Here is a 26,284-nt window from a genome sequence, read left to right as displayed (position 1 = left end):
GCACATGCTGGCTGCTAGACTGCTTTAGAAGAGTCTTACAATTGATTTTTGTCTCTTTTGTTTGCTCTTACACATGGCTATAGTCTCAAGCAGCTCACCTGGGGCCATTCCAATTGAACATCCTTCCTATGGAGACACGTGGATGACACGGCTGCCTGCAGTAGCTGTTAGTATGTCAGACTGGTGTGCCAGACCCTTGTCAGACCTGGCTGACTTAGAGGCAGATCCTCGTTGCAGGTGCTGTATTGTGGCTGTCAGTCTGGACCATCTGGCCGTGATAGAGATGTCCTGCTCTTGCTCTCAGTTAGGCTGGGAACGTTGCACAGCAGGGCAGCCTTGGCTGCGTATGTGTATGGCTACACGTAAAGCTTTACAGCGTTCAGGGTGACATTGAAAAGGTTCCGGGAGGGAGCAGCGCTGCAGAGGATCAAAGCACCTTTTGTCCTAGGTTTCCTTGCCCCGTTTTGATGACATGATCTGTTCCGTTGTCCTTTCCACTGCTTTAGTCCCTTCCTGTATCTCTAGCGCGGCCTTTTGCATCACGGTTGCTCTGGAGACCAGTTAGTGATGATCAGCACTGGGCTGAGGTCCAAGTGGAGATTGTACTGGGCCATCTCGAGTCATTGCTGAACGGGGCTGGCCATGGAAAGCATCAGCTTTTTCTGAGCAGCAGCTGCTTTATTTAAAAACCACAAGAGGGGCTCTGGGGTAGAGAGGATCACCTGCATCTTCTTTTAGTGAGCAGATTGTTTACTGGGGCACCAGCGTGGCTTTCAGTAAATTTAAATATCTCACAGGGATGACAGAGGATCCTGTGGGCTTGAAAGAGACTTTAAGAGGGAAACAGTGTCAACGTTGGAGGGAAGGATACACGGTGGAGGGATAATCCCATGTGGAGAGATCAGATGAGAGAGGGGTCTTGGCTGTTGAGCAGAGAACGTGCTGCTGGGAAGGCTATCTGATGCCCTTTGTTCATAATGAGTTTGTCCCAAAAAAACTTCAGCACTGCTAAGAGCAGCATTGTAGCACCATAGCGGTGTTCCCAGGTCTTCTGTCTTCCCAGCAGACCAACTCTAACCCGTGTCTGCTCCTGGGGTTTTTGTGGTGTGAAGAATTAACCTAATTTTCTGTACCTTGTGAGAGATGCTTCCTGTGCAGGACAAAAGGCATTGGTATAGGCATCGATTTTACTTTACATATCGTGCTTCAATAACTTCAGTACCAAATAAGATTTTGTATTGCTTGTGCGTCCACGCTGCCACCGCCACCGTACTGTGAATTTTCTGTGGATCCTGGGGTTAACCACAGACACCTGGCATAGTGGTAAACACAGTAGGTTTTGCCCGTTAAACTGTACTGCGTAAAATCAAGGCATCTCCCCATAGACAGAAGCCATTCATGGCCTTGTGGTTGAGGATGTATGGCGGAAGGGGGAAAGTTTTGCTGCTGAAAATTTACAAGTTCCTGTAAGTGGCCAAGTTGAAAGAAGGTTTTATTGTGAGGTCAGCTAGGGGCTGTGAGGGGAGAGCAGGCAGAAAACAAGCAAAATTTCTGCTGAAGCATTCAAAATGCAAAGAAAAGAATAGACTTCTCTAACTTCCCCCCCCCCAATAATGGGAGGACTCATCTGCCCTGTAAGTGTGAAAAAAATTAAACTGGAAATAATTGAGGCAGGAGGAATGGTTGCAGGGAGAATTATTTTGGCCATGGGTCCTGTTACTGACAGGAATCATAAACTCAATGTTCGTGTTACGCAGGTATGAAAAACCCATGGTGTTTTTAAAACCAAGACAGTGGTGTTCTATGAGACGTGCTGCAGGTCAGCCAGAAATCTCTGGGTGGGATTCTGCAACTTATCTTACTAGGAATTACCTAGGGGTCCTACTGGTTCCCTCTGTCGTTAAAAGCAATTTTCAGATTTTAAAGACATCCCAGAGGTCCACAGTCACCTATCTGACACTTGCCCTTCTGTCGTTTTGCTTGCAGCCTTGCCTCCTCCATATCCGCTCATGTTTCCCCTTAAACTTCAGCCTGCATCCCAGCCACTGCCTTATAACTCTTTCCGTTCAGAACCCTCGTGCGTACCCCACGTTGCACGGTCCGTCACTGCTGTAGTTATTAGACTTCTGTATTTCTTTCCCTTCCTTCTTTAATGGCTGGGCCTGAGTCAAACTGTAACCTCACGGAGCCACACACAGATTGTTCCCAGTATAAAACTCCATTACATGTAACGAAGCACATGATGCCCGACTTCCTTCAGTGCTGCTAAGGAGCAACGCTCCGTACATATTAGAACTCGATGATAAAGAAACACGGTGGTGCAGCTTCTGTGCTGACCTAGAGACCAACCCCGGTGCTGCTCTTTTTTTTTTTTTGTCACAAGGAAACAAAAGGGCTGTGTTCGTGCTGGGAGGCAGGCTGCAAGCGAATGCCAGGTGTGTGTGACTCATAAACACTCAGCAGTACAGAGCTGTGCGGATGAATATATATTTTTTTCTATTCCCCACCACCTTGCGCTGCTGCACTGAAATCAGATTTTCCTACCATATGATGCAGAATCTTAGTGTTGGATGGTTTTTCTGTTGTTTGTGGTGAACATCTCCTGTCAGCTGAGCTTCTGTGGACTGAAATAACCCAACCCCATTGCGGTCATTTTCCCTGAAAAGTCATCCTGCGTCATGCCCCGAGGGATAGCAAGGAGGGGGGCACAAGGGGCAGGAGCTGGACTTGTCCCCTAGAAATACTAACTGCCTCAGGCCGGCGCTCTGGTTTTTGAAGCCTTTATCTGCTGGAATGTCAACTGTCCTGCAAAATCCATGTTGACTGCAGCTCCTCTTTTCGCCAAGCTCACTAAATCCTATATCCCAGTTATAAATACTCGTGTAAATGAGTGCCTTATTTCTTGCTGCCATTTACGAACTGTTTGTTCCATTGCCGCTGCTAACTCCCTGCCGAGCCGAATGCTGCTGCTGCTGCTGCTGTTGTGTTACTGTTTTGTCTGTAACTTTGCCCATGGGGCATAAAGCTCTGTGGGAGAAGAGACGTGGCATGGTAGGTCTAGTGTGGCACTGGTTGCCTTCCGTGTCAGTTGTATTGTATTTCCCTGATGCCCTGCTACATTGGCTTACTGATTTTGGGGTTCCTCTCTCTTGGCTTGTAGCTCGCAGCAAAATTCCCCTTGCCCTAGGCAGGCCCTTGTTAGGAGATAAGCTCTGTATCTTGTCCCCTTCGCACTGACCTGGTGTCTTTTATTCTCACAGCTACCTAATCCTATACAATGTAAAAGACCAAATTAAAAGAGCATCACAGTTATGAAGTAAAAAATGTGGGAGTTAGGAAATGCCAGGTCCTGTGTAATTATAACTTGGCTGTTAAACGTTACTACATTACAATATTGTGTATCATACTTTCCATGTGAACCCTGCCTTGTGCAGTGTGAGGGGTGGGGTGGCACCCTGTGAGCAGTGTTTCTTCCCACCCGATGGTGTTTGACTGATGCCTTGTTACTAGTAGGTGGTTTGTATTAACTCAGTCCTGAGTATAAGCCATATGTTTCCACAAGGACTCTGAGATGCCTATTGTCATGGCATTGAGCCCTTCAAATGCATTTTCCTTTGCAGTTTCCCTGGAAGGAAAGTTTGGCATTGTCCCCATTTCATAGATAAGGGAACTGAACCACTGTGTTGCAAGTCCATAACCGGTGCCCTCTGATTGTGGGTGCTCCAAGCCCAAGTGCCTTTGGTTCGACATGTCAGAATACTGGTGTGTTTTTCTAGCACTTGAGAACTGAAGTAGGCTGTTATGCTAATCAGGAGATTATTTTTTTCCCTAATTCTGTTCTTGAAAATGATTACGTGTTTTTACTGGTGTTTAAATAATTCAGCCCGAGACATCTTGCATGGAAAACTCGGGCCCACAAAGAGTTAAGTTGGCAGTGCTTTTGTAAGCAGCCCTTGTAATGGAAAGTGTTAGACAGACTTAGCTGTAGGTGTCACTGGTAGCTAGGTTTCTGTTAGTCACCGTCCTTCACATGCTATGTAAGTGTCTTTTGCCTGTTTGCAAATGCTGTGTCTTGTGAAACAGGGAAAAGACTACAAGGCCGTGGTATTTAGAGTAGAAGACAGTAGCAGGAAGATATGAGCAACACAGAACTTCTAGAAAACTTTGTTACGTGGAGTTTACCCCAGAAAGGAACGGCATTCATGCTGTAGGCTCGTAGAGCTGGGATTTATGATTAGCTCAGGCTATGATGAGTTCAGGATAGCACTAAGTTATTCCACTGTAAGGAATGGTTTTCCTGAATTACTGTCATGTAATTACGTCCCCAGTACTGTTACCCAGTTCTTACAATGCTTCCAAAAAATACCCTAGCAGTAGGCAATAATATCTTTCCTCTCGGTTTCAAGCTGTGTAAAATTTTCCCTCATCACTGACACTGTTTCCTCTCTCTGTACGTTTCAGATATGTGCCATCATTGGAGGAACATTTACTGTAGCTGGGATCCTCGACTCCTGCATTTTCACAGCATCAGAGGCCTGGAAGAAGATCCAGCTGGGGAAAATGCAGTAGGGGTGAAACTCTACCCTAGTCTCCAAGGACAGGAGCAAAGATTGAGAAATCTACCACTACCTGTTTTTGTCTTTATTTTCTATTTGATTGAATCAGTAAGTTTTTCTCTAATCAGGCTGTTCAGTGAAGAAGTCTTCAACAAATCAAGGAAATCTCCATGCATCTCAGAGCTCTGAGAGTGAAAAATCAATGGAATCAGGGTGTGGATTTCGATTCTCTCCCCCCAGACAGAGAGGTTGAAATGCCATATATGAAGTATACTGCCAGATCTAAGTAAGGATGAGAGTGTTCTCTGGGAGGTTCCTGTGGCAGTGTACGAGCTAGGTAGTAGATTGCAAAGAGTTGAGCTGTCTTGTGGCACTTTTTGGAATTCTGTTGGATTTGCATGGTTAGACAATCGACTTTTGTATAAGGTAAAACTATACATTAGGAAGAAATTCCACCTGTGGTGCCAAAAAGAGATGTATCTGTTGGTGAGGAATGGGAAGTGTTAGTCCCCGTAGCAAACTTTAGAGACAGAGGGCAGAAATAACATCAAGAAATGTTTTGTGCTTTTATTGAAAGCTCTTTTGTTCAGGTATGACCTTCCTAATGAAATGAGCAAATGAGAAGAGGAAGCCTTCCCCCAGCTACCTTTTCCTGGGTAATCTGTGATCCAGGCAGTGGAGGGCCTTTTTTTTACTCTGGATGTAAAAGTGGTTTCATTTCTTCCCAGAAACTGAATATCCAGTCTTGTGTTTACAGGTGGCATGAAGTAAAAACCAAACTGAGCAACACAGTTTTATGTGGCCTTTGCTTTGAAAGGGAATAGTTGTCTTTACAGCATTAGCTTTTATTCTTTCTTATGTTTTTTAAACACAAAGACCACCCAACAGTCTGGATTCTGCACTTCTGCTTTATTATTATTATTGTTATTTTGAAAAGGGGTTGTATATTCTATGTGTTCAGGAAAATGGTGCAGTCTTCTGGGTGGATGAGCACAGCTTACTGTCTTGCTTTGTGTGTGTATATTGAATACACCTGTCAAACACGGGATGTCTGTCTTTTCAGGGTTTAAGGTGCCTCCCTTTTCCTTTAAAATTGTCAGGCATCTTTTCTGAGCCCCAGACTGACACGTTCACCCACAGGTACACCAGTAGCAGGCCAGACATTCCCACAAGCTGGCCCCTGCTAGTAGTTTTGTTTTATTCCTTAAAATGGTACCTGAGCTTCCATGCCCATTCATTCAAGCCTTGTCTTCTGGGGCCTCCAATAAACGGAGGCATGAGGGGAAAACTACTGCCAGGTGGCTTGCATGTAATGGTAGACATGAGTTCACTAAAATTAGACCAATACCCACCAGCACATTTTCCATAGCCTCCTAAATGTTCCTTGAGTAGTAACAGTCTCTGCATGCTTTGTAAATGTCTGAGCTGAGGATACACAGATTTTTAAGCGTTCCAGGATGGATGAAAGTCCTAAAATAAAAATCTTTAACTCAATCAATGCTGTAAATTCTGACAGGTGCAGGATTTCTCTTGGATAATATCTACTGCCCACTGCCCTTTCCTGGAGGCAAAAGTATCCAAACGTTAATACTGTAATAATAACGAATCTTTGAATATTCAGTGTTAATTCTAGAGTCAGATGCATTTCAAAAGTATTCCTAATACATGTCTGTTGAAATTGTCTCTTTACTTTGGAAGTAGGGAAGGTAGCCAGTTTTATCCGCACACCAAAAAGAAGAAGCCAGCCACCCTTCCCCTGCCATCCTCTGCCCTGTAGTGACTTCGGACAAAGTACAGCATTGGAATTTTTCCCTCTTCATATTATGGACTGATTGCTATTACTTTAGGTGTAAACTGGATTGTGTAACTTCCTGTATCTGTTAATGTATGGATAGATTTTATACATTTTTTTTTTCCATTTACAAAAATCAACTTGAAAAATGAGATGCTTGTCTTCATTTCGGTGTGTGCGTCCGTGTGTCCCCACAAGCGGTACCCACTGGATGGCAGCGGCGGCTGCCCGGTAGGAGCCAGGATTTTCCATTGCAGTTGCTTCTCTTGCTGGCTGGAGGATTTCCTCTAATCTAATCCACTATGACCAGCTCAAGCTTACAGCAAACATGTCCTAGTTTTTCCTCTTGAATTTGTTGAGTCTTTGCTCACAGCTTGTGAAACCCAGTGGATTACAGGGATGTAATTTTTAGTATCTTAGCAGTGCATCCCTCTCCTGAGCTATGCAAGAGAAGATCTTTGTAGTGCAGTGGACTGTACTGTTAGTTTTCCTAAATTTCTTCCCTGGTACAGTTTCTTCAACACAAACAAGCAAAGCTGGCTGCAGATTCCTTGTGTCCCCTGACGTGTTATTTCTGCCCTTCTCCCCATCCTCTGTCTGAATGAAACACTGCCTTCAGGGCAGTCCAGGCCAGTTCTCTAAACCAGACCAGTGAAATTGTTTGGCTTTTTTTGGAAATAACAGATGCATACTTCAGTGTGCCTGCTCTCTCTGCCAAAATGCCGACTGCAGTAACCTAATAAATCACTTTTTTTTTTGCTAGATGTGGAAACCAAATTGTACTCAAGTTCTGGCAAAACTCTGCTGAGGAAACAGTCCGCACCTTATCTCTCTAAACCAAGCCTAAGCCTTTGAGTACTGCCAAGCCAAGGCTACCTTCTGGGTCTGCCGTGAGCTGTGGTGAGCTTGTCCTTCAGACACGGTGGCTTGGGTCGTGTAATGATGCTGCATCATGTGTTTACAGAAGAATCTGCTCTTCATCTCTCCAAATGTGAAAGTGAGGTAGTTACTGTGATAGCAGTCCTGCCCCATGCATATGTGTCTCATTAGATTTCACTTTTATTTTCTAACATTTTGTCTAGAGACAAAATGAGCTTAGTTATGCTTTTAAACGTCATTGGAAACAAAAATAATTTCAAGCCGTAGCAGAAGGAAAACTATCGATTGTAGGTGTTCATCCACATTCCTGACTTTGCTCTTTCAAGTCAGCACTTTGACAGAAGTATTTGTGGTTTTCCAAGAAAGACATCCCTGTAGGAAGTAAAATATTTAGAACTTGTATATATTCCAGTTTAAGTAAGTCCCTCTAAAGCTACACGCCATCATACAGTGAGAATTTGTGGCATAGTCTGCTTTGCAATGGTGGAGTTAACATTTTTAGCTCTAGAGAAAGCTGTGCTTAGGTGTATTCTGGGCAGTATGTGGACTGCTGAAGATATTTTTTTAAGGAAAAAAAAATGGAAATGGGGTAAGAAAAAATCGGAAGGTAGGCATTTGTGAATGTTTTTATCGGATTTATCAAATACTTGCATTCAACTACTGCTCTGTAAAAAGTGAAATCTGCAGTGTAGATGGTAATGTCTGTAGTTAATTTCTGAATATTTCTCATTTAAAGTTGTTTTTTACGTGTGATAGACAAACTGGGCTGAAAATGATTGTGATGAGTATCTGCTTTAGAATAGCCGTTTGAGGTATGTCAATGAGGTATTTCACAATAGTCCTTGGAAGAAGGGAGAGAGGACCAGGGGAGGGAGAACGCAGTCCTGTAGTATGTTACGGCGATGTTTAAAGCACAAGTCTTTAGCATTTTTACCGTGGAGATTATGAAAGAGTTCTGACATTTCTCTTTTAATTTGCAACCTTATGTTAATAAAATATTAGCCTTTTTAGTTCTATAATTAAAAATAAAATTCTCATGTGTTTTGATTGGCTTCTTGTTGCACTACTACTATTGCAAAATCAATCTAAAAGGGCTTTTTTCTTTTGTTTTTAATTATTATTTGAGTGAACTAAGCGTTATCACACAATGAAATCACTGTAAGCCAGGTCACTGTGTAGAAAGTTAACACGAGGCTCTTTTGTAATCGGCACTGAGTCATGTCTGGACATTCAGTGCTGGGTTTTCAACAGCACCAAGTGTCCCAACCTCCCTTTTTTTAATGAGAGGTGAGTGGACCGTGCCTAGAACTTGCTGGGTCCAGCTTTAGTCACTGTGCTGCTTGGTATAGAAAATAACCTGGGTTTTGTTCCCTGCCCCCCACCCCTTTAATTTCCTGGTGGCCTTGCTTCACTGATGATTTAGAATTAAGTGTCAGAGGCAATTAGAAAAGATTAATAGTAAAGGGTTACAACACAGTGAATGTGGGCACTGCGTGCATCTGCAATTTGTTAAGAAACCAATTCCTTTTAAGTTCCGCTATCGCTTGCTAGCGTTGGTGTCTGCTGCACAGCATCTGCGTGCAGGGAGAGATGCCGCCTGCTTCCAGCACCCTCGGTGCAGGCTGGTGCTTGGGCTGCCCGGTGGGATGGAGCCGAAGGGCCCCCGTGGTGCGTAATGGGGAGCAGCGGCACCAGGTAGGGCGGCAGGTCACCCTCAGCCTGCCACAGCTCTCGCAGTCTGGAAATTTCTCCCGCCTCTGCATAAACCCCAATGCCATCAGGTGTCTGTACTGCTGCTCACCCGACGGACGGGTTGGTTTCTACCAATAACGCGTTCTGCCACCGGGAATTTTCCTTGGGAATAAATTCCTGTGTGTCTTGGAAAAGCGTAACGGCACCAGCGCTGCCTGAAGCGCCCGCAGCTGCCGCGGGTGCGCTGGGTTGTGGGGGGAGGCGCCGGGCCGCGGGCGCGGGGCCGGGCCGGAGCTGACGCCCCTGTCTCGGCGCCGAGCGGGGACGGGGCTGCTGGGCACGGCCCCGGGCAGGGCGGCACAGCGCCCACCCCCCTGCACCTGTGCCCGCCGCCCGCCAGGGGGCGCGGGTGGCCCCAGCGCCGCGCGCAGGGTCTCGCGAGTTCCCGGCGGCCGCTCGCGGAAGCGGAAGCGGAAGCGGGTGGTGTTTCTCTTTCCGGGCGAGCGTGGCGGCGGCAGCAGCGGGGTAAGGGCGGCGCGGTCCGGCCTGTCGCATCCGCCGCCATCCTGCGCGGTGCGGCTCCCTGCTGGCCGCGGAGCTCCCGCGGCGTACCCGGCGGGGCCTGCGGGGGGGCGGGAGTGCGGCGGGGAGGGGCCCGGCCGCCGCTCGGAGCTGGGGGGCGGCGCGGCCTGGGCCCTGCTCGGTGCCCGGGGAGGGGAGCGGCCCTGGCCCGGGCGCTGCGGCCGCGGCACTGCGTTCGCGTCCCGGGCAGAGGCTGTACAGGAGCCCGGCATTGCAGCGGGGATGTCCGGCGGGGCTGGCCTGCGGGTGCGCGGCGGGAGCTTGGGCCCCAGGCACACCTCATGCTCCTCGGTTTGTTCTTTGACACTGGGTTACTGGGTTCCTGCGGCTCGGGCAGCGGGCGGGCTGCCACGCACAGCACGGCCTGCGCAGGAGGGACAGGTGCAGAGCGCTTTAAAGTTGCGGAGTTGAGCAAAAGCAGCCTTTAATGGACGTGCCTTTGTCAGGATGAGTTGTGTCATAACACACAATCCTGTAGTGCAGTTGTTACGATTTAGGGAAGGCCAAAAATATCTTAGATTTACAGGTCTGTTATATGCACCAGTCTGGTGGTGTGCTTTATTGGAGATACCTGATCAGGATGAGTTCCCTCTCTCTGTGTGTCCAGAATATACATTTATAAATGAAGGTGGTGCGTACTACAGTGCAAAATTAAGACTAGCCAGCCAGGTGTCCTGGGAACAGCAAACTTTGTATTACAGAGGTCTGATGTGCATGTGTGTAGCACATCTGTCAATCACAGGGTCATTGTCAATCAGGGAGGAGGCTTAAATCTTATTTAAAAGTACAGTTTGCAAGCATATATTAACTGGGGGTAGGATTAAAAGTAGTTGCAATAGCTGTTTTATGTCTTAGCGTACTTCATGTGGGTAGATTATAAAGAATAGCATGTATAAGTTAAAAGTGTCTCGAACTTTTGTTTTTCTTTATGCAGCCAAAATGAAGTTCAATCCATTTGTGACCTCAGACCGCAGCAAAAACCGCAAACGACACTTCAATGCACCTTCTCACATTCGAAGAAAAATAATGTCCTCCCCACTTTCCAAGGAGTTGCGGCAGAAATACAATGTCCGCTCTATGCCCATTCGAAAGGATGATGAAGTCCAGGTAGCTGCGCTGTCTGTCTCTTAAGTGGTACTGTCACACATGAACTTCTGTCTGTGTTTTAGTTTTCACGTATAGCCTGTGCAAAAGGGAAAGGCTAGACAAACTCAGATTGATGCTGGAGATTTGCTGTGAGTCTTGCAGAAATAATACAGGTTAAGGTAGTCATAGACTTGGCCTATTGTGGAGTGTTTCTTGAGATCACATCAGTGACAAGGAACACAAGTGTGCTGGCAGCTTTACTGCGCTTTGGTTACATGCGTTATCATGCTGGCTTAAAGGCTTTCAGAAGTAAAATACAAACGAGAATTGGTTTTTTTATAGACTATTTGCTGCCTGTGATATTTGAAAGATCAGTTTAGAAATTAATCCAATTTAAGTGGCTTTTTTATAAAAATGCAATGATAGGTGAACAGCTAAGATGAAAACCTGTTGAATTTGACTGTTAGCCCTCTGGTTGAAAAGATAAAGTTCCTTTATTAGAGGGAAAATGAGGGAGAGCTATGGTTCTGACCCATTGTATTTTCTGGTTTAGTGATTGCTGAACTTGTCCAGTAATTGATGTCTTTGTGGCACCTTTATACAAAAGCAGAATTGGGAGTTCAACCTGTGCAGTTCTGGGTTTCTGTTGCGATAATTAGATAGTGTTTCTTAAGGTCAGGTTTAAGGGGTGGTTTTGAAGTATGAGACAACATGCTGCTTATGTTTGTGTTTAGGTTGTCCGGGGACACTACAAAGGACAGCAGATTGGCAAGGTGGTCCAGGTGTACAGAAAAAAATATGTCATCTACATTGAACGTGTTCAGCGTGAGAAGGCTAATGGCACAACTGTCCACGTGGGGATCCATCCCAGCAAGGTACAGTGCGAGAAGTGAGGTCTGAAATGCATGAGCAGACCTCGTTGGCAAATGAAGACACTGCTGCTGGCATGAGCAGAACCTCGTTACGGCACATGGAATAATAGATTGAGATACTATGGTATTGGTGGGGTAATAAACAAGGAAATGTTAGTGTCCTGATGGTAGAGAAGTGAATTGAAACCAAGAACTCCTTGATGTTTCTATGTCTGATTTGGTGGAGAAGCTGCTAGAGATATTAGAGTCTTGCTTAAATACTTCTGTTAAGAGCCTGACGTTCTTAAAGCACAAACCAGATCATTTAAAACAGCCCTTCACCTTTGCTATGGTGGCATTTGCACTGGTGAAGGAGATCTTAGAAATGTTGAGGGAGATGCTCAGAATCACTATTTGTTCTTGTGGGCTACAAGTTCTTCTAAATCTGGCTTTAGCCTGCAGTTTTACAGTGTTTAGAGTTCATGAAAACCAGGCAAAGCCTGTTTAGATCATAATAGGGAAACATTTCAAACTAAACAGAACAACTAGCCAAAACCTGGTTCGCAGCAGATAAAATTAGTCTGCTTCAGCCTTGCCATGTGGGCACACATACTGAAGTGTTTGTGGAAGAAATCCAGTTGTAGCAGGTTTTCTGCTCTAAATGGTTGGCATGTTCAGCAGAGGGAGAGCAGAATTACTCCAAAACAACATAATGGCTTGTGTGCAGTAATAACATTTGATGGACAAGGTGACATTGTGATGGAGGCAGTGTATGTACTGCTTGTGTGGTGAATTGCAGTGAAAGAAACTGAATTTTGTGCTGGTCCTTTATTTCTGTGACGGTTTTCTCTTAATTGGGAAACAGACCTTGATAAAGCCTTGCATAAAGATTCTGGCTATTAGTGGAAAAGGAACAGAGGAATGTTTTGTTAGTTGCAAACTTGCAGCGGGGTGGAGGCAGAGGTAAAGAGATAGGAATTAATTACAGTTAGAGACCTAAATGCACAATGGAACTGAAGAGTGTGCAGCCCTGGTACAGCCTATGTGGTTTTTCTGGGATTTGATTGTCAGTTGTATTTTTAAAGTACTCCTTTCGGTAAGACCAACACATGTATAACTTTGCCAGTTTTAGGGGGCACAAACAGCACTGAAGGCTGCCGAGGAGCTGAAAATTAGAGCTTTAGTTTGCTGCTGCTTTGTTAGAAGTATCATTAAGGCTGGGGTAGCTGATGGCCTGAGCAATCTACCTTTTATGTGTCCCTGTTGGTAATACTTGATAATTGCCTGGCCTCTTTGCAGCTGTTCAACAGCAGATGTGTTCTTTAAAGTGTCTTCCTGTGAGTCACTACGGTGTGTAAACTTCTGCTGTTGCCTGTAGTTCAGCCAGAGGTACAGCAATGACACAATAATGGCAGCAGCACAGTTTTCTGGTGTTGCAAAATGTAGGTAATATTGTTTCAAACATGGAGAAATTAAAATAGTGATCCGTTACATGCCTTTGTGGTGGTGGGATCAGCTGTTTGCTATACATATACATCAGAGGGATGTAGTGTCCATTATGTTTGAGTAGCATAGTGGAAATAGGATTTACTTTGAAGTAATTGTTATGTAGTAAATAGAAATTTGGTTGCTTTTCAGTTTGTGCAGGTGTTCTTGGCTGTGCATAAAAGCAACTGTCCATATACTATGATCCCTAAGTGCACCTGGGAAAATTGTGAGAGGGAATTCAGTACCTTGGTTCTACTCAAACCAAATGAGATAGTCCGTGGAAATAATACTTGTGTGCCACAGCTGGTCTTCTTGGGCTGTGCTATGTTACCACAGCTCTGTCAGGCTGCTGTACTTCCAACACTGAAGAGAGACTAAACTTGTTGTCCTTTCTCTAGGTGGTGATCACTAGGCTAAAACTGGACAAAGACCGCAAAAAGATCTTGGAGCGTAAAGCAAAATCTCGCCAGGTTGGCAAGGAGAAGGGCAAATACAAGGAAGAAACAATCGAAAAGATGCAAGAATAGATGGGTTCCTATTTGACACCATTAAAGAACTGCTAAAATTAAACCTATTGTGTCTACTCATTTAGAAGGTCTTTATACGTTGTGTCTGGTTAGCATTTAAATACTCCTCATGTTTTGATGTTGGCTGTGTAAAAAATACTTCCTGTAAATTAAAAAGGTTTTTATACTTATTTTTACTTTTAAGAAAACGGAAGGCTTTTTCCCCATAAAGGAATATTTTAACCAGTGTTAGAATAGTGCAGACCTGAAAACGTGTGTCTAATGACCATTATACTTCTGTCTCTTCCACTGGTCCTTAACTTGGATGTGTTCATGGTTTTAAATGAACATGTTAGTTTTGTGCACTGTGTGTGTATTTTCTATCCAGCATTTGAAATAAGTTATTTCTGGCCATGAATCTCTTTCTGTCATCCTCTGAAATTACACTTCCTCAACTGCCTTATGAATTGGAGGGGAAAGGATGATATTTTAGAGCATCAGACGCATTGTGGCCACACACAGCTGTGATGTCTCGGGGTCTTACACGAGCGCTACACCTTGAGGACGGGGGTTACCTCCGCGGTGCTCCCGGGGCAGAGCCAAGGCCGCCTCCGTGCTGTTGCTGACGCTGGTTTTGGGTCAGCTGGGGGGGGGGGGGGGTTGGTGCTTCACACCCCCGTGACGGAGAGCGGGTCGCGAGCGGCTGCGGCGTGTGGCGAGCCCTGCAGCGAGGTGGGTTCGCTGGCTCGGCGGCCGGCCCTCATCGCCGAGCGAGAGGGAAGGGCAGACACCCGGCCCCCGCCGCACCGCGCTGGGAGCTGAGCCCTGGCATGGGGGAACCGAGGCACGCGACGTTCCCGCCCCCAGAGCGGTCCGTGGGCGCCGGTCTGCCTCAGGAGGCGGCTCTGCGCGCCGGTGTCGGCGCAGAGACTTCGTCCCTCACCGTGAGGCCGGCACTGCGGAGGCCCTGGGGGTTCGCTGCCGCGACCCTCCTCCCGCTCCTCGGCGGGGCCAAGCGGCGCTCGCGCCCGCCGGGCTCCGGCGACGTATCGGGCGCTGATTGGCGGGCGGGGCGGGGCGGGGCGCTGCGGCCGGCCGTGAGGGAAGGGAGGGGAGGCGCCGCGCCGGGTCTGACCGAGCAGCTTCCCTCCGCCGCCGCCCCCGCCAGCCCGGCCATGGCGTACGGTGGCCTGACGGTGCCCATCATCGTCATGAGCGTTTTCTGGGGGGTGGTCGGCGGCGTCCTGCCGTGGCTCGTGCCCAAGGGGCCTAACCGCGGGTGAGTGACCGGGGGGGCGGCGGGAGGCCCCTTCCCTTCCCCCTCAGGCGCGGGGCGGTGGGGGGGGGAGCGTGTGAGGCGGCCTCCCGCGGAGGCGGGCCCGGTACCCCGCGGCCCGGCCCGGCGGAGGCGCGCAGTGCCCTTGCGGGCCTGCCGGGCAGCTGCGGCCTGGCGGTGCCGGCTCCCTCGAGTTCCCTTTCCCCCCACCGCCGAGGCCCTGCAGCGCCGTGTGTGCCCCGCGCTCGCCGCCCCGCCGGGCCCGGAGCCGCCGCCTGCCGCAGTCGCCCTGCGGGCTCGGAGCTGCCGTGCTGGCGCAGCGCGGAGGGCGGGTGGGCCCGGGGCCCAGGCGCCGGTGCCAGCCGGGACCCAGCCAGCGGAGGCGGACCGGAGCCAGCGGCTGCGGGGCTCCCTGAGCGTGGGGCCGGGGCCCGGAGGGTCCCCGCGCCTCAGTGACCCGCAACCGTTCGTGCGTGCCCCTCGGGCCTGTGCGCGCCCGCATACACGGCGCCCTGTGGCAAGGGCGTCAGTTGTTCGGTTAGGTGCTGTTTGAGCAATAACTTCCTCCTTCTCTCACTCCATCTCTCCTACCTCATTCCACCATTCTCGAGTTTCGCACTGGATGAGGCTGAAAAAGCTGCTGTAGTAGATCTCGGTTCCCTGCTTAAATGTGTGCTAGTGGCCTTGTTGGCTGCGGTGGCCTGAGGACAGAAGCGGTGCACCTAGGCAGAGGCGTAATTACTGCAGTGGTAGTGATTGTAGCTGCTGAGATTAAAAACTAGACAAGTTTTTGTCTTTCTCTTTTCCCTAGGAGATAATGACTTCTTAATCTCTCTTCTCTTTGACATCCCCTCTACTCCACAGGTACCAACTGTCTTTTCTCTTAGTTGTTTACCTGAATGCAGAGGAATTTTCCTCACGTTCTCTTTAGCTCTGATATTTGCTGCCTTAGTTTCATACCTGAATTGTGTTTTGTGTCTGAAAACGTGCCTGCCCTCAGAAAAACCTTGGAAATATGTCTTCCAGGCATGTCCTTAAAGTATGTGGGTCACGCACAGATGTTTTGTTGTTATTCCAAAATGTGATTGTTTAATGACTATAAATAGAGAGCACACTGCTGTGTTCTGATTCTATAGCATGACTGTAGTAACACTGTGTAGTCTGTTAATTTAGCTTATTAAAAAAATCAAACAAAAAAACTCCACCCAAAGCCTGTTTCTGAATAGCATTGTTCTTTTTCCAACAAAATAAGTCAATGCAAACTTTAACTGATCTAAGAATTCACTTTGCATAGGTTAAAACTCCTAAACACTGACTCTGGGGCTCCCTGGAAAGGAAGGGTTCCTGAAGCTTAATCTAGGCTGTGTTAGCTTTGTAGCATTAGTTTGAAAGTTGACAAAAGATGGGTGTGTATTGATAGATGAAAAATATTGAATGTTACCCATGTCACAAAAAGGTTGGAAGTTACTGACCTAGCATGAGTTCTGTTACTTGGTTGGGGAGAGAATATGTGGAGGGAAATCCCTTTTTATAATTTAAAAATAAAAAAAACCCCTCAGCTCTGCTACTGAGTTCTATGAGCTACCATATCACTTGCTGTTAGAAAATCTCATTTCAAAATCGTGTGTGTGTATCGCTGCAGTTTTACCATTTTCAATTTCAAAAGCTGCTTGGTTCTTGCTTCTTTTCAGTGTAACTACAGTTTCTGACAATTTTCTTTCAGCAAGAAAGGAAAATCTTATACTACAGATAATTTCATGTGGCTTCAGGATTTTATTTTGTGTTCGTTTTGCAAAACCTTCACGATATAAAATTAAGAGTTATTTTTATAGTGAAATTTTCTGTAAGCAGAATTTTGCAAATGGAAAAAATGTTTATTGTTTACCGTTAGTATTAAAACATCCAGCTTCAGTAATTCACTAAACTGCTGGTAGAAGAGACTGAAATGGAGCAAGGACATTCCATAAGTGTGCTCCTCTTTGGACAGATTTTTGTTAAATACAGCTGTATGCTTCTGCTTGCCAGAGCTGTGTCAGTCCTCTGCAGTGTCTTAGCTGTGCCTCTGCAACTTACTCAGCTGGAGTAAGTTAGAACACTCATGTTGAGTCACCTTCCATATGATCAAAGTTGAACTCGTACTTGTTTGCTGGGGGTTTTTTCCGACCTATCTTGTGGTCAGTCATAACATGACAACTAATCAGCTCTTTCTCTCCTTTCTTTTTGCAGTGTTATCAACACAATGCTGGTGACCTGTGCTGTTTGCTGCTACCTGTTGTAAGTATAAATAATGTCTTGCCTCTTAAGACACAGTTCTGACATAATCAAAAGTTGCTTTTTTATATCCTCAAAACACTCAGGAAGAAGCTTTTCAAATGTGACAGAGATTTAGGCAGATGGCATTCTCTGACAGCTCTTAGAATTCTTAGTTCTAAAGACCTTTAACGTGCAGAAGAAAACATTTTGCTATTGCAAGTTACTGAATTAAAGCAAACCTGAATTCCTTTTGTCCTCTGACACGTTAACAGTTGAATTGTGCTCTGCATTGACTTGACATTACTCCTTTCCAGTTCACTGGCTTATTCACTCACAAGTGTAATGGCAGTTTGTCAATTCTAGAATTTTCCTGATTACAGTAGAGCAATGACTTTTTGCCTTTTTCATTCTTTATACTTTACATTTATTTCTAAGGTGATAGTAATTTAAACTTACTGATGAATTTGCTTTACTTAGTTTGGTTGAATGTATTGTCGAAATCTGGTAGAGCAGTGGGTGAAAAAACCTATACGTGCGGGTTTTCCTATATACGACTATTTTTGTGACAGACTTATGCTTTGATATATTAAGACTGTTTCTGTTTAAATGTATATTTTGAGGCTGCCTCTTTTTCTGTAAGAGAATTAGTAGAAATAACAAAATTACTTGTTGAGGAACTCTTCATATCATGCTTGCTTGTTGGCAAGAGGTAAGCCAGCTGTAGCTGGAGTCTGGTAATGGAAAGTGTGCGTATTGTTCTCTCAGCTGTAGGGACTGATCTTGTCAATGCAGAAATAACTTTGAAAGAATGTGTTATGGAGAGCAAATTGGTAAAAGTCTGGTTAGATCTTTAGTTTTAACTTGTAATAAAATCATTATTCAGGGTTCCATTTGAAGCTGAGTAGTATTTGTACTTTCCTGAAGTATTTAGGCATTATTTATGCTACTCTGATGAGTTTAACATGAATATTTAGAGAAATGCATTTCTAATCTCAAAACCCAAAAAGAACTGGCAGTCAAAAAACATGTTATCAGTATCAGCATGTTCCAGGAGAGGCCTATTTAGTTCCATGTTGCGTTGGCCTCTGGCACAGACTTGTGCAGGTTTGATTTAGTTTAATGTGATATTCAGGTTTTATACAGGTGAGGCCTTGAGGTTTTTTGGTTTGGTTGGTCGTGGGGTTTTTTATTCAGAGTATTTGACATGTGAAGTCTTAAGTAATCATTCTGCTGGATAATTGTAAAAGAACAGCAAACGGTTCTGTGTTTTGTATCTGTGATAGTTTTTTTTAAATTCACGTTTTGCTGAGCAGATGTAGAGACTTGAAAAGCTTTGTAGTGCCAGCGACTTGAATTTGGGATTGAAATTTTGGAATCTCAGTGCTATGAAGGCCCCCTCGCCTGCACGTAAAGTATGTAGCAGCCCAATCTTGTGGTAGGTCCCAAATGCTTCGCTAAGAAAAGGCAACTCTGTGCTCATTTTTATTAGGTTACTGCATTTAGGTTACAATAAGTTGGGAAGGTTTGAGTTTTGTTTAAGTTTAAAGTTTTCACTTAAGTTCTTCCTACTCTGTATTTTAATAGAAATGATGTCCTACTCTTCTAAAATCCTTGAAGCTTAGGGTTTGTTTTCTTTATTGTTTGAAGAAGTACAGTTTCCTTAAAGTCAAGGCCATGTGGCATCTTCAGAGACCTCTAGATTAGGATGCGGAATGTATTTGTTATAGAATTTCTTAACTTTGACTGAATGCTGTGGAATCTTCGAATGTGCAGTAGTATTTGACTTGTAAGTTTAGTGATTATTTTTTTTTGTACCAAAACACACCTATTATAAATCTAGTATCATTAACATGACTTATAATCTGTTCTTGCATGTCCAGTGAGGAGATTGTTTTGTAATCTTGTGGGCTCTAACTTGTTTTCTGTATTCCATTTGGCTTTCTCAAATTACCCCTTGAAAAAACAGAAGCAGCAAAACCTTGCTATATTTTAAACCATTAGTACTGAAACCCAGCCACACAAATTACGTACGTAGCGTGTGCTTTCCAGAGTACAACAGAAACCAGATTTTTCTTCTCGTGTTCCAAGACAGAACTTGCCTCATCACACGCTCTTCCCACTGCCCCCACCCACCCACCCCCAACCCCCTTCATGAATTCTGTATGAGGTCATAGTACAGCCCTGGTTGGAAAAGATCATCTGGTTCAACCTTTCTTTCCTCTTTTTTTATTCAAATGTATGTAAATCTGTTCTTTTCGTATCCTCTTCATCTTTTGGGGGAGGCGTTGAAAAAAATTTTGAACCTTAATTTTAGTGTCTAGAGACTTAATTTTTCATGCCAGTCTTGAAGGAAACCCAGAAGAATGGTTTCTGAGGATTCTTTGTTGGATATGTTAGGGTTAAAATAACTTGTGTTGCCCCAGGTATGGTCTTCTACCGTACACTGTACTTAGTAGGGGGCTGGTGCTGTTACCTACTTATTTTAGAGCTGTTTAGAACTCTGCTAGACCTACTTCCCTACACTTTTGAGTTACCTTTGCAGTTGAAAATCAGGGGAAAAAACAATTTTCTGCCTTCATTGAACACCACTTGATCGACAAATTGATTTGCATCAAACTGAATTTGTGCTAACTAAATTTGAAGTCAATTACATTTCAACTTAAAGCTGTTTCTGTGTTTAGATGTAACAGTGATAATTTTGAATAACCATATTGATCACGTGGTGTCGATTTGGTTGTTCTGTGGAAAAGTTTTGCATTGGTAAGTGCATAATTTGTGTGTAGGTATTGTACCCAGCAGTCTTTTGAAGGAGAATGCATGAGCCTTAGGAACCTGATAAAATACAAGGCAAAGTATAAGGAGTTACTGCTGCAGAAATTATAGGTTACACTATGTTTGTAAGGTACTGTCAAAGTCTAAACCTATTGTGCAGTTTAGAAAGCAGTTCCTGAAACAGTATTCCACTAACAGAGGACGGGGTGCTTGAAAAAGAGATTTATTTGCTACTGATTCTAAAAGGATTAAAATATGGTTGCCCAAATTGACATTTAAACAGAGATAGCAGGACCTTAATTTGTAATATGCAGCATAGACAGATGGCAGTTATGGCAGGAAGACCTTTTAAAAAAATCTTTCTGGTAGAACATAAGGGACTTTAATTTCCTTGTCTGAGCTGGGTAATTAACACTAACTGTTGTAAATGGTATCTGGTAGAATTTAAGGACCTGTGGGTGGCTCGAATGCCATACCTGATTTTAGCAACTCTGAAACATTACATGTTGGATACAGAAGCTTGCTTTGTTTTATTTCAAATGCTGTGTTTTGTTTTGCGTTGTCATGATAGATTATTGTATAAAGCAGCATTGCTTAAGCAAAATGTGGGAAAAGCTTTTTCATGACTTACCTTGAATGCAAGGGAGTCGTAGAGTTCAGTGCCTAACTACTGCTTTAAATTATTAGGCCCTAGCAGGGCAGGGAGGAGGAATATACTATTGACCTGTAATGCCACTGTGGCTCAGAGCTTGGGTATCCAGCATGGTCCCAACAAATAGCTTTTGAAAACTGCACAGTGCTTGCCTAAAGCATGGTTGTGCAGCTGGGACACATCAATATTTTGAATGTGCTTCCAGCTCATTTAATTCACAGCCATGCTGGGTCTGAACTTAGGAAGCATAGAGAGGTGAGATATTTGTGCATACAGTTCCTTCCTTCTGTACAGTGAGAAAGAGAATAATGTGCTTTAACAGGCTTTTAGTGTTCCTACCCTCCTCCCACTTCTGTTAGTTCAGGATGCTAAAGGCAGATGGTACAGTGCTCTGGCACCCCTTCTATCTGTCTTTTGTATCTGAAAATTAACCCTTGCAAAATAAATTCCAAGATACTTTTAAAGAGCTAATTTGCTTTTCCCTTAAGTAAATTTGACATAGTGATTAATGTGGTTTCAAAATATCTTGTCATTGCTTTGGACAGCAAAGTAGAAACACCTCAACCTAAAGGTTATTGGCTCTTCTTGGTGGTGTCTTGCTGATGTTTTAATTGCTTTTGTAGAGCCTGCTACATATTTCAAGGCTTACATGATGGATACACTGCTGCAGGCTCAGCACATCGTTTAAAGTCCTACTTTGTGCAAAACTGAAAGCAGCACTGAAAATAAATACTTGTAAATTTTAAGAGGATTGATGTGTTTTCTTGAAGTCTGGTCCACATCTTTTGCCCCTGGCTGTTCTACCATTTTACAGCCGACCTGCACATGGTTTGCTGGTCAAAGCATCAAGGTTTGTGTGGAATTTTCCATGACTGCCTAAGCACTCTGATACATTTGTGGCAGCTCCCATTACAAAGCTGCTCTGCTTTTTCTCCTCCTTACAAAGCATTCTAGAAATAGCAGACAGATGAGCCAGTGTGTTCACTAAATGTGTTTATATAGTTAGTATTTAACATAGATTTAAATCCATGGAAGCATCCATTGCTTCTTCTGAATCTTGTAATATTGTCAAAGCAAATGTATCATTTAACAGTGGAATATTTATTTCTGTTTAGTTTTCCTGGGTATTTTCCACAAACTACATTCCTCTTGTTCTCAGTTCTGGCTATGGCTTTTGCAGTGTTAAGTTTGTCAAGTGCTCTCATGTCAAGGCTGCTGCTGCTGATAATCTGGGGCTTGTTGTTATATTGGTTTTGTTGTGGGGTTTTAAAATTTTTCTGTGTGTGTGTTCCTGTAGCATTGTACCATTTTGTTTCAGATTCCTGTTTTTTGACCTCTGTGCCGGGTTTAAATTTGCTTTTGTTCAATCTCTGATGAAAAATATACCATGTCTGCAAGGGTAGGTTGTCTGTCATACACTGAAAATAAGAGCAAAATGAGAGAGCATGTATCTCAGAGGGTTTTGTTTAAAGGATGCTTCAAAGGCAGGTCTCTCCCTCTTACGTTTCTATCTTCTGAGCCCACAAATACCCAAGTTTCATACATCTCTAAACACTTTCCTGTCAAAGGAAGAGTATGAGAGAAATGCTGTCTGGTGGGTTTGTGTTGCTTCAAATTGAACAGGACAATTTATTGTTTCAGTTGCAGAATTGATTTGGTACCAGATCTTCATTGCTGCCATCTGGTCTTTGTGTACGAGCTTGAGTAGAATTTTGGTTTGATAGTAGATCTTCCTGAAAATAGTCGTCTTCTCTGATAGTACTTGTGCTTTGGACAAGCCTTGCCATTATCGTAAGCTTTGTAATTTGGCTGATGTTCTCTCTTTTGGGTTGGGGGGTTGTCTTGCAGTTGGCTGATTGCAATTCTGGCTCAACTCAACCCCCTCTTTGGGCCGCAGTTAAGCAATGAAACAATCTGGTACCTTAAATCTCACTGGCCTTAAGGATATATGTCCTCTGCTGCAATTTATCGACTAGGTGAGTATGATCAGATTTATTAATATATTTGGTATGTTAAAGCATCAGGAGAAATTGAACAGTAGTGTAAGCATTGTGTTCAGAATTGCTAGCTGTTTTGCAGGAGAAGTCTATTTTTCTATAGGCTGTAACAAAGCGTAGTTTGGATGTTAATCTTGACTGGATACTGTGACAAGCTTGGATGGAATTCTTGTACAGTTATTTTTCTCTGCTATCATGTCATGTGGTGCTGTGTTCAGTAAGCAGGGGCTTTTAAGGAGGACAGTACATTTCTTCTTCCTACAGAAAAAAAAAATAGGCTGGGGTGTCTGTTAATAGCTAGCATAAGTGGATTTCTTAATCTTTAACAACTGTTAGACCTCTCTTCAAGCCTACTACCACTTCATCCAAGACCTGTCCTGATTTCCAAAGCAATGTACAGTTGCCCTTATTCATCTGGGAAGTCAGTGAGAACTGCAATGAGAATGATCCCTTATCTCCTGTCAACGTATAGCACTAACACTGAGCTTAGATGAGCGTTTGGGTTTTTTTTAATGATAGCCTGTGTGCAGCTATAATCATAGAGCTGGTGGTTGCTATCTGGGCAGTGCTATTGGAATGCTGTTGTTGCAGTTTTTGGGCATACTTTCTGACGTGACCAGCAAAAATACAAAGTCTTGTACTGAAAGTTACCAGGATGACTTCGGGTTTCTCTAGAATGGCAGCATTTGGAGTCGAAGGTTCAAATGAAGGATAGCTGTGAAAAGAAGTACCCAAGGTTTTAGTTTTTATGCTGGTAACTGAATAATATTAGAGACAGAGGCTTTTTACTTTTTTGGTTGTGGTTTTTTTTTTGTCCTTTTAGCTTTAACTGCCTACCCCCTTGCTGTTATTACTTTAACTTCTGTTTACAGAAGTCCAATAGCAGCGGACAGATGACAGTTGATGTTACAGCTCAGTTAAACACTGTCTGTAAAGCATCCTGAACATTTACCCTAAAGCAAAGCTCCACTGCTTCAAAGTAGGCTTCTCTGAACTGTGCTATTGTCAGACTGTGGCATGTGTGTGTGTCTGTATCTTCTTTTTTAAGCAGCAAGCAGAAGCTAAAGGTAGAGTTGGCCCTGCTTCAAGTAGAGGCCTGTGATTAGCCAAGTCAGTCAAGCTGAATTTCCTAAGTGCGTTTTTACTGCTCATGTGTTAACACATAATTAGTTAGCTAAAACAGAGACCAGTGTATTCTGGTAATGGGCGTACAGATCCCTGAATCCCATAGGATAATTCAGTTGCCTGAGATCTGAAACAGAGATGTATTTATCTGGACAAGTGGATGCCTTGGATATAAAAATTGGGCTTCCTTCTGACTGATGAATGGTCTGTGTGTTGTAACCAGAGATACAACTCCTGGAACCTAGGTGCCTGCTAGAAGAGTCAGGGCTTTTTCCCCCTCCCTTCCAATACAGGATTTCCCAGAGAAGTAGAAGTAAATTTCAACCAAGGAAGAGGGAGAACTCTAATGCATTCTGGGGTGGCCAGAAAGTTTATGTGAGGAGCTGTCATTTTAAAAGTTATTAATGGGAGATTTTGAGACCTATATAGTGCATGCTGTTGTGTTATATGAAGCAGTTTATTTTAGCCTTTGATATGTCTGATTTCATTGGCTTAATTTTGGAATGAAATTAAGGTTCTTCTCTTTGTGAAAAAGAATGGTTCAAGAAAGTAAAAGCATATAATAATCCTCAAATATCATAGTTAAATATGATGTTATTTCCTGCTAGAAATGGGCTATCACAGGGCATACTATTCTCCATGATCTTGTTTGAATTACTCTTGAAGTGTTGAGTGAGTGGAGTGGCAAGGAGGTGGCTACCATGATCCGGCTGTTACAGAGTCCTGTCTCTTGCTGTTGTGTGCCTCTGCACTTGGAGCCTCTTGTTGAGTTTCTCATTAGACAGGAGCTGTGGCTTAGATTCCATCTGAAAGAGTTGGGATGTATCTCTCTGACACTGCACAGTTTCCCATGAAGATAGCTACCATTTCTTGTTTGACCAATTGTTTTGGGGTTTTAAGATGTGCTTTTCCAGCACTCGGGGTGCACGTACTATACTCCTTTCTGCATCCCATTTCTCTTTCAGTTGAGGTTTGGATTGATTACTAAAGACGATGCAGAGTTAAAGAGAATGAAATACTAACTCCCAGAGTGGAGAGATCTTATTTAAAAATGAGGATAGTCTAAGCAAAGCAAACCCATTTTATTTGACCAACAGAGCAGGCTAAAAGTGGAACACAGAAGGCTACTGCATTCTAGTGAGGAGCTTCTACAGATGCCGGCTTGGTTGATCTATGCCAAATTATGGAGGTTCAGTCTTTTCGGTCAGCATCCCTCCAATTCCGGTGATCATGACGTATCAGATGACTTGTCCAGATAATCAAGTTAATGGCTTGTATGGCAGTATGTAAGAAAATGCAGACTTCTGTAGCTGTGGTGAATATGGGCTGTAGCCTTTTCTAAGTAATGTGTTCTAACACCATCTTTTATCCTTGACTTTGTCAATTTGCAGTCTGTGTTCTCAGACCAGAAACTTTTTTCATGCAAGTGCAAGAAGGGCTATGATCCAGATGACTGGATGCTGTCACAGCATTGAAAACTTTCTAGTAAAATAACTGTTCTACCAGCTTATGATGTAACTAAAGCTACTTGCAGTAACTTCAGAAATGAAACTGCTAAGAAAGCAAGGAAGTAGAGAGAACTCCTTTGAAGCTCCATATAGATGAATTCTCTACAGTTCTTGCCCATTTCTCGGTGCATTTGTGGAATGGAAATAGTTGCGGTTAACAACCAGGTCTTCAATAGTGAATTGTATCCATGGAAAGGAATAATTAAGTTGCCTTTTGCTTTACAGGTAAAGAAGAGATTTCCTCCAGATGAAAAACTCCACTGACCCAAAGATGCCCTTAACGTAGTTGGTTGGATACCAAGCCTGCATTAATGCCTTAACCTTTCTATTGGGCTTCAAATGGCTTGTTCAAAGCCCTATATTTTTTCCTACTATACCTTTAACAGTGTGCCTAATGCAATTTATACTCCTTTTTGGTACTGTATATCTTAGTTAACTTCAGAAGTGATGAAAATTTCTAAAGTTTTTATGGGTCACAGAGTCTGCTTTCCTGATCATTTTACTCACCCTGTAGAAACACTGTATATGTCTTACAGGTCTTAGGTTGTCTGTTGCTGTGTACCCCTGTTGGTTGACTACACTTGAAAAAAATGTGTGCAATGAAACTGTATGAGAAGAGGAGAAACAATGGTGCCACATGTTGATGGCATTTATTTTTAAAAATGAGTTGTATTCTTGGGAAATTTGGTCATAAAATTTCTCATGTGGAAATAAAACTAATCCTCTGCTTTATACCAAATATTCTTGTGCCATGTTTAACTGTTACAGTGTGCTTTTCTGTCGTTTTAATCAAACAATAGTAAGCCACAGTTAAGCTGAGGAAACTTAGATGATGTAGATAAACTGTAATAAAGTCGTATAGCATGGCGAGATGAGCACACTCTCTGCCTGTATCAAGACTTCTTGAGTAGTTCTAAAAAAGGGCTGAGTTTGCAGTCTAAAATTGCTGAAAGGTCTGCAGGAAGAAGTGAATGCTTAGCTTGAGAGCCTCTTCTCCATAAACTTCCCGTCATCTGATATTAGGGGGATTCAGTAGCAGAGATAACATGACTAGTTTGAATGAAGCATAAATAGTAATTTTGATAGGAGATTGACTTACTCCCTGGCCTCTTTGGAGGATACGTATAGTAGCAAGCATTTGAATCAAATAAAAACATAACAGTTGTTTCATGCTGACTTGACGCTTGCACGGGGACTTGCAGACCTGATAAAGCGCATGGCAATATAGGCCAGAGGTGAAAGATTGCTGAGGCTCCTTGATGTCAGCTG

At 43.9% G+C, this 26,284-nt stretch overlaps 3 protein-coding genes across 3 annotated transcripts in view; all 3 read left to right on the top strand.

Annotated features, from left to right (window-relative positions):
* Positions 1 to 6,500, top strand: part of ERGIC1 (endoplasmic reticulum-golgi intermediate compartment 1) — a 58,042-nt gene extending 51,542 nt beyond the window's left edge. The window contains exon 10 of the mRNA XM_040602822.1: positions 4,462 to 6,500. Within this exon, the coding sequence (XP_040458756.1) occupies positions 4,462 to 4,569 (108 nt within the window). The 3' untranslated portion in view covers positions 4,570 to 6,500. The remainder of the gene's footprint in view (positions 1 to 4,461) is intronic.
* Positions 6,501 to 9,308: 2,808 nt separating this feature from the next.
* Positions 9,309 to 13,496, top strand: RPL26L1 (ribosomal protein L26 like 1). Its single transcript, XM_040603291.1, has 4 exons — positions 9,309 to 9,444; positions 10,436 to 10,608; positions 11,322 to 11,462; positions 13,325 to 13,496. Exons 2-4 carry the CDS (start codon positions 10,441 to 10,443, stop codon positions 13,451 to 13,453), a joined length of 438 nt encoding a protein of 145 aa, XP_040459225.1. The 5' UTR covers positions 9,309 to 9,444; positions 10,436 to 10,440; the 3' UTR covers positions 13,454 to 13,496.
* A 1,029-nt stretch (positions 13,497 to 14,525) lies between these two features.
* Positions 14,526 to 25,754, top strand: ATP6V0E1 (ATPase H+ transporting V0 subunit e1). The gene is made up of 4 exons (XM_040603290.1): positions 14,526 to 14,711; positions 16,935 to 16,982; positions 22,234 to 22,361; positions 25,241 to 25,754. The coding sequence occupies exons 1-3, from the start codon at positions 14,608 to 14,610 to the stop codon at positions 22,325 to 22,327; spliced, it is 246 nt and encodes an 81-aa protein (XP_040459224.1). The 5' UTR covers positions 14,526 to 14,607; the 3' UTR covers positions 22,328 to 22,361; positions 25,241 to 25,754.
* Positions 25,755 to 26,284: the final 530 nt, after the last annotated feature.

The sequence above is a fragment of the Falco naumanni genome, chromosome 8, assembly GCF_017639655.2.
Source record: "Falco naumanni isolate bFalNau1 chromosome 8, bFalNau1.pat, whole genome shotgun sequence".
NCBI classification, from domain to species: Eukaryota; Metazoa; Chordata; class Aves; order Falconiformes; family Falconidae; genus Falco; species Falco naumanni.
Note: the sequence above shows the minus strand (reverse complement) of the source record. Positions and strands in the feature narration are given on the sequence as shown.